Source organism: Anopheles nili, chromosome 3, assembly GCF_943737925.1.
Source record: "Anopheles nili chromosome 3, idAnoNiliSN_F5_01, whole genome shotgun sequence".
Taxonomy (NCBI): domain Eukaryota; kingdom Metazoa; phylum Arthropoda; class Insecta; order Diptera; family Culicidae; genus Anopheles; species Anopheles nili.
The window spans coordinates 38640790-38652657 of NC_071292.1; the positions used below are offsets into that span (position 1 = coordinate 38640790).

Sequence of the window (11868 nt, forward strand, 5' to 3'; positions counted from 1 at the left end):
AGCCCTGCGGTGGGGTTTTTGGGATGGACGCCTGCGAACGGCACTAAATTAATCCATCTCTTCCCGAACCCCGACCGGGGAGTCGTTTGATTGATTACTTCGGAGGCGTTTTCATTAAGTTCCGTAACTAATCTGAAATCGTTCGCCAACGAAAACAATATCCCGCCCCCCAGCGCGTGAAGTGCGAGGAGAACAGGAGCAACGGTGTATGATTTATCGGCCACGCCGTTAGATGGCGCCGGCACGCGTCGGTTCGCCTGTACTCACCTGTCTGGAGAGCGTGCTGGCCACGTCGATCGTTGCCTGCGAGTCCGCCTCGATTTCCTGCAGAAGCGTTTCCCAAGCCGAGAACAGGTTCGACTGACAAGCAGGCCTACCGGGAGTCAAGCAAGTCAACGATTGAGTTATAATTAGAAACGCCGGTCTGCCTCCCGGGATCTCGGGTGATCCCTAGTTTTTTTCTTCTCCCCCCCCCCCCTCCCAACGTACCGTTCCTTACGCAGCTCGCTGTTCCGCTTGCGGTAGTTCGACACCAGCACCTGCAGTGCCTCGGCATGTTGCTCGTACAGCTGCGCCAAGGTCTCGCTGAAATCCGAAACTGCAAAATGTGCATCGAGATACGAATGATTGGAGAGTTAATCAACCGGCAAAGCGCGTGCTGCTGGCGCGTGCGGGAATCAGTTTCCGTTGGCCCGTTCTGGTGCTTCGAAGCGCTAGAAAAACTCTCAATTAAAATTCATGTATGCATCGAGTGGGTTACCTCCTCACTACTCGTCAGTTTGCCAAAGGCGAGTGAACGTATGCCTTGTCGGGGTTGGCTTGGAAAAGAAATACCTCGCTTGGCAATGCGCTCACTTGGCTGATCGAATAGTTGCTAGATTAATGTCCAATTTGCTTCCCATTCGCACGCTCGCTGAGAGCTGTTTTCGTTTGATGCATTTGAAATGTAATGTAATTTAAAAATAAAGCATCTCTATTAAAGATTCATATGGAGCGAAAAGCGCAACCCTCGGTTTTCACGCTGATTGCAAATAATAATAATGATTTGATTGAGCCGCAAAACAAAAAACCAAACGTGAACGCATGATGCATCGATTAGCTCGTGCTTGGTTTGGCGGAATCTCATACCAGATGTTCGCCAAACTTATCCTGCAGCGCTCTCTCAACCACACCGTCGATACATGCTGTGAGTGAAGCATGCCGATATTTTTGTTTACGAACCATTAGCAAGTAATGAGGTAAACACATGGACGTAGTAAGGTTACGGCAAGGGGCTAGCAATCGACGTTCGGATAATCGACGGTGTACATCTTAATACACGTCTTGGGAAAATAATACTCGTCCGGTTTGTAGCACGCCACGAGTAGTGCCCACGAGTGGAGTGTTTATATCGTTCTCAATTGCCGAACCATTAGATTGATGGAATGGAAGAGTACGATTAGCACTAGAATTGACGCATTGTATGGATATTGCTCATTGATGGGCGCCACGTTCATCAAAAGGCCGGTGAAAGGTGCTATGAAAGATGCTCTCGAGTGCGCTTTAGACTTTCCCACTCGAAAATGGCAACAATTGTCCATGAAATTTAACTATAAAGCAAGCCTTTTTGAATGCGTCTTGTTGCGTCGAGTCAATATTGAGCGATGCTCAATGACTACAATGCTGTATTGCAGCAAATTTTACTGTACTATTTAATTACGATAAATCATCGTCATTCGGCGCTTGGTTTTGTACGCTGACAGCTTCATTAACATGAAAGTGTAGCGGGTTTTACAGTTGTCGTTTTTTTCGCCGGGTACTGGTTACGAACAAAAATTAAAAATGCCGCTTTTAATAAAAAAGCAATCGCGTGAAAAATGGCAAAAAGCGAACGATCATAAACAAATATGAAACCGACTTCAGGATATAAATTGGTTTTTATTTCCAGCCCGCTTCTCCGTTCGCTTCAAAATTGTGAAATCACGCCACGCCGAAAGCCGAGACAGCTTCTGCAGAGAAGTTTAAATTTATTTCCGGAATTTATCTGCGTGCCAGTCGGCGGTGTTTCGGTATTATTTCGACTTCAAACAATTTCGTAGCGCATTGAAGTGAAGATGCCCCACAGAATGCCACCACCATACCAGTTCGCCTGCCAACGCTTACGGTTGTTGCGCACGTTCCATTTTATCGTCATCATATTGATGTTTTGTGTTTCTTCTCGGTGTCAAAGTGTTTTCGCTCGTTTTCCGATCCGCTACGCTGCCAATGCATTGTGCTCCTTTATGGCTCTCGGTAGGGATGGCCACGAGGACGTGTTCGAAATGCATAGCTTATGAAAGCTGGTGTTTCAAGCGTCCGTTCGAGTACAGGCACCTGTATTAGAACTGGGATATTTGCTTGTTTTTTTTTTCGTGGGCTTTAAGTCCCGCCTCGACTTGTTTCGCTTGTAGGGTGATTCGAATAAAGATGAATAATAAACGATTTCGGGGCAAAGAAAAGAAACGTTACAGCAAACGTTGTGCAGCACTTTATGCGATGTTTAGCTGGATCGAGCATGGTTTGCTCCGAAACGGCGTTATTGCGTTCAGAAGCGGTAAATAAAGACACCGGTTACGTTATCCCTACACGACACGACCTTAAAGAGCGCCTTCATCGGTGCATCGGTGGTGGTAATAAAATCCCAAAATCGACCAGCACCAGCACCCAGTCTCAGCATAGCTCGCAATTCTTGCATCGAAGCGAACGCTAGCAATGTCGATCCGAAAAGTCCGGCCAGCATGCCGATGTCTAAGAATAAACGCTCGTGCATCTAGTTTCTAAAAATATTGATCATCGCACGACTTCCTAAAATGTGGATTAACATAACAACAACATATTAATTTCATTTCAAAACCCCACCGAAAAACCACTCGGAAGCGCGGCTTTCCTCATTTCCACAAGCTGCTTCCCACTCAATGCCCTTTGCGCGTTTCGTCGCTTTGCCGTCTTCGCACTCGCTTCCACGCCGTCTACATGCGGTCTAGTTTTGGCTTCTTTCTTATTCGTCTGCCACCGTGTTAGCTAAACTGGCCTCCCGGCACTCGGATGCTTCGCTATTTTCATGCCTTAGCGGCGTGTCGAACGCCACGCCAGAGCGTTGGAGCCGGGGTCGTGGAGCCGGCTGAATAAAATATGAAAGCAGAGCCCGTCCGTCAATGGCGGTTTGCCTTTCTCGTGTCTATAAATCAATCGTGGATAATTGGAAAACGCTCGGGTGAGTTTTACCTTTCTCGGGTGGTGCAAAAATAAGAAAGAATGGCAACATCGACCAACCAGCAAGACGATTTTGAGCACGAACGTCAGCGTGATAAAGGATCCGTGATTGAACCGGACTACGTTTCTCAGAAATATTCATCAAAAGAAATGACTGCATTAGTACGCAGCGATCAATCTTTATTTGCGCGCGGTACACGCGTGCAGGCGTGAGGCGGCAAAAAAAAAAATGAACACAGCATGGACCGCCGATGCCGATGACATACCATTCGAGGGGAAATTAACCATACGGCAGGTTGAAATTTTACAATGTAGCGCTCGGAGCGGCGAATGTTTGAGTGCGATCCAAATTACGGACATGCACTGAACCTGGCAATGGCAATCAATCAAGATTTTACAAACGTCAGATTTGTCGAGTCTAAGCCACAGCGGGAGAGCAGCGTGGGTGTTTTGCATAATAAATCCGGTTGTATAATTGAATGACCCAACGTTAGAATTCGTGTAAACCGCACGAAGATTGATTTCTTTTTTCAGCTTTCAAACATTAGGATGCAGCTACAAATGGGATCGCTTTTCTGCGTGACGCGCATGAAATAATCTCCTTCGAGGACTGACGAAAATTGAGCATCCAGCTGACATTCGCGAGCCTTTTTTGAAATGCTTTGCGGGGTTGTAAGCGGTATGTCTTCGGTAAAATTATGTCAGAATCAACAACAATTAATTATCCATGGTTCCGTATCTATTCGCAGCTTTGTAATGAAATTTTAAACTTCAAAAAAATGTTATAAAACAAACTTTTGGCTATTAATTTGCATAATCACAAAACTATCATGAAACTTTAGCATGCATCCTGTCTTGTGTGCCCTTGTTTATCGATAAACAAGAGCCTGCCTTGCTCGGCGCGTTTTTGCTGCTGTACACGAAAAACAGGCTGCAAATTTACACAAATTTCAACCCCGTTGGAGTGATTCTCCCCCTCCCTCCCCATCCGGTTGAAATGTTCCTTTCTCCAGCTACAAAACGGCTCAAATCGATTTTCATGCTGCATAAATTCTTAATTCTCATTTCCGGCCCCCCAACTGACCGCGGAAACCGAGACGTTGTTCTGCCTGACAGTCAGAAGGAAGGCGCCTCGGAAGAAGCACATCCCCCGATTCTCGGTGGCACAATTCGACAGCACCGCCAGTAGTAAGGATTACACTTACCTGTTTTGACTAGCTTAAACGTTACACTGTTGTGGGACTTGAGCGCCTCGTTCAGCCCGGGATGGCCCAAATCCTTGAGCACCCCGCCGCCCCCGGAGGTGGACATGCTGCCTCCGAGCGCCTGGAACGCGGGGCCCGCGCTCGGCGTGGTTCCACGCTTGCTAAATATGTTATGTCGATGGCTTTTTGATGGTTCTGTGCCGTTGGATTCGCCCGTAGATCAGCCGTAAGTGCCGGGAGAGTGAGGAGTGAAAAGAGAGCAAGAAATGGAACAGTTTTATCAATACATCGTACCCATCAGACGGGCGGTTGGTAGTTGTGATTTTGCAAAGAACGAAAAAGAAAGAAAGAAAAAAAAAACAAAACTAATAAAGAAGCGGCAGATGTGCGCCGGAGTAGTACGGACGCTACGCACGCAGGCGAAAAACGAAACGCAGGAAAGGAAAAAATCGAAACGAAAACTGGGAAAAATCGCTTTGCTGATTAAGCTATTTATTATAATCTCATTTGGTGGCATATTTTTGCATAAAACCCCCATTCCAACAACGCGTTGTGGACCGCGCGTGGACCAGCTCCGAGCGTCACAGTGTCACAGGCCGTTAATGCGAACGCCTTAGCTGACCAGTAAGGGCTGCCCGGCTCGTATCCAGCGCGTTCTGGTCAGGTTTCGAAGCGGCACACACACACACACGCACACGCACAAAACCAAAGTAATCACACTCAAACACTCGCAACGCTTGTGGGACGCTAGAGCGATGGTTTATGTTTTGTCGTTAAAATCCGGCTCCACCAGCCACGGTGACACTTTTCGGGAGTGGTCCCATAGAGCAGACAGGGATTAGGCAAGGATCCTGCAACAGAGCAGATGCTTCCTTGGGCTTGGGGCACCATCCATTGATGAAGTGAGTGGCTAAAGCGCACGAGAAAGCTAGCTACTCGGTGTTGTGTAGCTCATGCTGCAGGCAGGCAAAACTCGTTCCTGGTTCGCTGATTACGGATGCACCTGGGTTAGGCAGGGATACCACGCAAGATAAAAACCACTCTCACACGACAAAAAAAAACACACACACGCACACAAACACAGACACACGCACGAATATGGTAATGGGTCTGATTGGGTCGGTTGGAGAATGGTGGACACAGGGATGCGTGATGTGATGGAGGCACATTTTGGCAGGTGCCTCGAGTTGCCTGTTCGAGGCTTGAGTTAGTGTGTGGCGAATGGCGGTGAGCAGCAGCAGTCCCGCAGGAAGTGGAGCACTAGCGCCCCCTACCGAGCAAATGGGGACAGCATGAGAGATGGGAGTCGATGAGACGAGGGCACGAATGTCTGTGAACTCACTCAGAAATTAGAAAATAGAATAGCAACCACAACTAGTTGGTCAGGGGCACCTGTCGTCACCTTTCTGGGACGGCTCGATGTCGGCGAACTCATGTTCGGCGCTCTTGGAACGTATGCTTAGCGGCGACTTGGGCTTCCGGAAGAACCCCAGCGAGCTGGGTCGCTGCTCGTACCCAGTGGCCGGTCGCAGCCCGCCATCGGCCTCAGCCAGGCCCGGGTCCGATCCACTCGAGCCGAGCGCATCGAGTGTACGGGGCGTGGGCTTCTCGCGGACCTCCAGCGAGTACACCTGCTCGCCGGACTCGAAGAAGGCATCGAAGTTGCGCTGGCGCAGGTTGTCGCGCGTGAACACTGGATTCGAGACATGGATCTGCAGGTCCTCGCGGACGCGCGAGGCCGTTTCACTCTGTTCGATCGAGGAATGTGGTCGCAGCCGGCCCAGCTTCAGCTGTAGCTTCGATTTCGACTTAGCCCCCGCCGCCGGCTCCTTCGGGCCCCCCGACCTGGGCGACGCGGTGACGGCGGCACCTCTGGCCGAGCCTACGGAGCCAGCGGCCGCCGTCGCTGCGATGCCGTTCCGAGGGCCAACATCGTCGATAAAGGTGGCCAGCTCGTCGGTGGCGTCCGCAAGGGCCGCACTGCGCGGGTTGTCCAACTCGCACGACTCGTTCGACTCCTGGCGCCGGCTGACCGGGGTAGACGTGGTGGGAGGACCTGGTTTTCCTGTGGAGTCCCCGTGGGCTTTCTTGCTGTGTGGCAGGGTGTTTGCCTTGTTCGCGATGGGCTTGGCCGCTTTGGGTGCGTTTTTGGAGGTGGTGGGAGAGGCGGTGGTGGAAGTGGTGGTGGTGGTGGGTGTGGTGGAGGTTTTGGAGGTGTTGGTGGTGGTGGTGGTGGTGGATGTAGGCCTATTGCCTGTGGGCACGAGTGGCTCCCGCAGGTTGTCCAGAGTTGGTCTGGGCGGTACTCTCGGTACGGCGATTCCGTATGTCAGCAGTATGAGTTCATCCGCCGGAAATATTACGTACATTCCTGGCCCCGACGGAGCATGGCGACCGATTCCAGTGGCGACTGGTGCTTTCCAATGTCCCGGTGGCGTCCCAGTCCGAATTCCCTCATAAGATCACACTTTTTCGCGCGCACTTCCCACTTTAGCCACCGACCTTGCCGGCTGGCTTGCCTAACACGACACAAAACACACACACACAGGCACGTACGTACACACCCACACACACATATACACATACACTAGGCCCAAGGCACTCTCGGGATGTTTACGGGACGCTTGATTTCGCTGCACAAAGTACGGCTTGATGCGCGAGGCTCGAATGTCGTTTCTCGTTCTCGGCCGAGATAGCTCTTAACATTTAGCGTCACTTTACCTTCGGAGTGCTTACTGTGCACGGGTGCACTTTCGACTCGGTCGACTGAGGCTGATGTCTAGAAGAGGGAAAAGTACACAAGCAATAGATTTAGTAACCTTCAGGACCCAAGTACCCACAAGCGAAGCGAAGAAACCATTTATCTCACTATTAGCGCACTAGGATGTGGCCACCTGCGAACGGCACCAACGCAACGATACCGGAAGGAGACAGCTTTCCAGCGGTATCTGTAAATCTGTGGCACGGAACCCAACCCGACCCGGCTGTGGGTGTGGGTCACCTAATTGATAAACATTTAATAGCCTGGGTTTTCACCGATATATATATTTAGCTGCCAGAGGGTTCTCATCAAACGATTGGTGGCTCTCGGAAACCCGGCAGTGTTTGGTGTTGAATAATTCATGTTGCACATCGATTATTCGATTGGTTGGCAGTAAAAATCGCTCCGATGGTACCCTACGGGCTTCGGATCCATCCTCTGCCAGCGTTAACATTCACCGGTAGGCATCTGATCGGCATCAGGCATCAAGCCGAAATCTCGGTGCCCAAGGTAATCAGCGCATCGATGAGGTCGAGGTCCATCGGGCGGGTGCACTTGAATACGTAGACGGCTCCATGTTTGATCGGCTTCAATCGAACGAAGATTGACCCTAATCACGTGATTGTGAGTTTATGACTCCATTTCTTATCAAGCCGTGTTGTGTAACGCTTCTTCCTCGCTGTTTTGTGCTCGTTGTGCAAGGGTGTTCCCAGGGCGTCTGTTTTTTTCTCTCTGCCTCTGTGCCCAATGTGCTGAATCGTTAATAATGCAGAGCCAATAACCGATATCGATGGAACGTGAAGGAACCAATCGTCAGAGTGAATCGTTGGGTGCTGGTGAGCGAAACGCAATTGAATTGTGTGTATCGCCCCCAAAAGTCAATTAGTAGGCATTTTCCGGCCTACAATACTTTTTGTGGTGTCCCGGGGAAAAATTCTCGGAACTCACTCACACATGGCTGATTTGAGGCGAATGAACCATGAACCTATCGATCATCATTTGCCAGAAGGAAAGTGAATAGCAAAATTAGTGTGGAGACGAGCAAACGAGGAACGAAGCTTACTAGCCAGCAGAAAAGCTTTATGATAAATACCTCTAATTCGGATAGATCTAGTCTAGGCTTTGTTGTTGCTTTAGAAACCACTTGTTTTTCCTATAACTTCGAGTGGTTTCTCAACACTTTAGGAAGGTGTTTTTCATGGAATAAATAGCCCTTTTTCGCATTTATCAAGCCGAATGGTACGTGCGCCGCCCATGGTCCTGTGGTATGAGCAACAAACAAATAAATTTCGCTCTTCGCTCGTCTGATGGCAAATTATTCACGATACGTCCTATTTGCGTCAGAAAAAATATATGTTACACGCAATGGACACACGCTTGCCCGTCACACTTCCGAATCGTACCGGGTGAGCCATGAGAAAAAAGCACGGAAGGAGCGAAGCATCGGAAGCCTCATCGGAAGTAGCGGCATAGCGTACGCCCTTCGGACAGAGATCGACCCAGAGGTGGCAAGAATGGCACAGAATTTATCTTGATTTCGCATTTCCTCCGCGTAGTCGTGACGCGACTCCTCTGAGCGATCCCTCAGGTGGTACATAATATTTCCATTAACATGCAAGTGAACGAACGCAATATTAGCGCATTTTCGCTCGCCTCCCAGCACCTGCAAGAATGCTAATTTATGAGTGTCCCGTGCAGTGTGCCCTTTTGGGGAATGGGGTCTGTCGAGGGGCATATAGGAGCCGTTGGCAGGCATCGCTCCCGGGTTGACCGTCGATCGTGCTGCACCTCGTTGGCGTGGGGTCGTGCCTTGACATTGTTTTTCAATATTGCAATTTTGTGTGCTGGCAGAAACCGGCAACGATGGCTTGCTTCGCCTTTTGCACCCTTCGCACGCCGGCAGGTGTCGTGGCATGCGCGATCGGTGGGATGGCCAATAGTTTCAGGAGAATCACTTTAATCCCAGCACAGCTTGAAAGTTTCTGTACGAGAGAAAGTTTTGTTTGATAATGCGGCATGATTCTTTGGAGGCATTATGAAACTTTCTTAATCCCAGAGAGCAATAAAAACTGATACTTTTCGCGCTGCATCGTCGGCAATTCAGCCAGACATGCCAGGAGCTACGCAGCGTGGATGGTGGTAGCTTATTGATTTTTATTCGGTGCTTTTTGTTTTCGTGGTTTAGTGAATAAAGATATTTGTTTATGAGTGATCTTAATGTGCGGGGGATAAACGACACAGTGCTTGAGAATGGTATTGAACCATGCTTTAATTCATTTGAAACGTGTTTAAACTGTAGTGTCCTCTAAGGCACATTTCATTAAATATTTATGTTATTGTGATTTTTTTTTACCAACACCATAATACACAACATTCAGAGTAAATACATTTTATTTTGTTGATGTTGGGGTTATTAATCAATGCATCACTTGCTATTATTTTGCGATGAGTTGCGATGAAACACAAATATGAACTTGGGTATATGTACAAAAATTACCCTAGCGAAGCAAAATTATGCCGAGGAATAGTACGTTTTGGCTCCTTACGGGATTTTCACCGGCTCGAATGTGTAGGTCTACCGACAAAAAGACACTACACAGGAAGCTGAAAAAGGTGCTTCGCGAGCCATCCCCAATAGAAACGCAACCACCAAAGATGACAAAGAATTCGTTACAAAAACTCATTTGAAAATAAGCTAACATCTGTTACTGTTAGTATTATCAGAACCATACGCTCTTAGAGGGTAAAATAAAAATTTACTATCATTTTATGACATATACACTTCGTACAGTTTGACAGGAATTTTCATGAGCCTGGAGACATTAAACTGCGAAATAAAACATCTAGTAACGTGTATTAACATAAACTGTAGAGAAACATAACAAATACTTTACACTTAATTTGAAAGGCTTGTTTACTGACGGTGATATTGTTAATTTTAAGAAATTTCTACATGTGAGTGAAAATATCTGACCTTATTCTTATGATAGTTATACCATACACTGATGTACGGTTGAGGTTACTGTATACGAATCTGATTGGCGTGATATTTACATTTAACTGCAAGAATTTGTTTCCACATCCATTCTCAAAGAGAGCTTATATATACATACTAACAGAACAATTTTCACTGCAGGAGTTTGACAAAAAAATTAATGCTGCCAGCTTAGAATATAAACATTATTGAACCAACTACTCAGAGGAATTTATGAACCTAATTAAACACGCAAACAGTCAATCCACCCATGATAGTACTTATTCGATGGAATTCATAATGCAATAATTACGTTTCAACGAACACCTAAATGCAGCACAGAAACCATGCACCACAGCGCGTCCGGTTTCGGAGGTTTCCAACGGTATGCAAAGTAGCATAGTTTTACGTTCGCAGAATTTTCTTCCGCCACAAAATTTTGCATTTGGAACGTTTCGTTGTCCCGCTGACGCACTGTTGAAGATTGCGGAAATGCCACTGAAATCATGCGATTGTGGCGAGATTGCTAATGCGAAGTGTGCGTGCTGAATATCTATTTCGCGTGGAAGCGTGTTTTTCTTCTTTGTTGAGCGGCCGTTGAACGTGGAACCGCGTGGAAGCGTCCAGAGACCTTTTCCACCCTGCAAGCGCGAAGCGAAACGAGGGCAAAAGGTCTCGCGAGACATCGGGCACAAATATTGAGCAAATGTTTATGGTGACAGTTACCATGGTACCTGAGTGACTTTTGCTTTCTCCGCCTAAAATGGCGGGGAAAAAGTTGCCTTTTCTTGACACGCGGTTAGGTTTGCTGCGTGTATGCAAGGGCTGACACGGTGCCATGCCTTTCCCGTCAAGACCTGACGCGTGTGAGCACCGGGGAGGAAATAAAAGTGAATGAAAAAGCAAACCGTTGGGAAAACTAAGGCTGTGCTTTCCAGGAACATAAACACGGTGGAAACGCGTGACGGACCCGTCCTGGACGCGGAATATATGACGCTTTGCGGTGGAAGTTCAAGAATTGCGTGTTTTTGTTTGCATACCACATGTCTGATGGATGACGGTTCCATTTTGAGAGACTTAGACACAATACATCGTTCCAGCTACCCGCACCATTGTAATTCAGCTAATTCGAGCCTATTAGTCGTTGCTTACTATACATTGAGCTGCACAACGTTTGTGACGCCGTCAGATGGTAAAATCGCTTAACCAAAACTGGTGGCGATCGATCGAATCCAGTTGTTTCCTCCATCACATAAGCGTGTGTGTGTGTGCGTTTTTGCCTAACGGCTGTAAGCGAATATTTAAAACCTTGAGTATCCATGGAAGCCATCACTGTCTACTCGCTTACGCCATAGTAAAAACTCTAATGAAGCGTGTGTACCAGGGCGTGTAGGTTCTCATGAAATTTCACGCAGAAAGAAGCTTTGGTTGCTGCGTACTTCCACGTGGAAAGCATTCAAAATTGGGACTTCCATCACGTGGAACGGGCATAAGATCTGGACACAAATATGTGTGAGAAAATGAATAAATTCAAGATGCAAAGAATTCCGGTAGAAATTGGTACGTCCTGGGAACATTATACGATAGTCGAAATAGGAAAAGGAGCTCTCGGCTGATGAAATGAGAATGGAAAGCACCAAAGGGACAGATTCGACGGGTGACCTTTGGGATCGACGCTCTGGTTCGACGGTTCAGTT

General features: G+C 47.9%; 1 protein-coding gene across 1 annotated transcript in view; it reads right to left on the reverse strand.

Annotated features, from left to right (window-relative positions):
- The window catches only part of LOC128724213 (uncharacterized), a 33635-nt gene extending 26616 nt beyond the window's left edge, over nt 1–7019 (reverse strand). The window contains exons 1-4 of the mRNA XM_053817978.1: nt 5839–7019; nt 4437–4631; nt 490–598; nt 268–373 (exon numbers count right to left, since the gene is read on the reverse strand). Of these exons, the coding sequence (XP_053673953.1) occupies nt 268–373; nt 490–598; nt 4437–4631; nt 5839–6805 (1377 nt within the window). The 5' untranslated portion in view covers nt 6806–7019. The remainder of the gene's footprint in view (nt 1–267; nt 374–489; nt 599–4436; nt 4632–5838) is intronic.
- Nucleotides 7020–11868: the final 4849 nt, after the last annotated feature.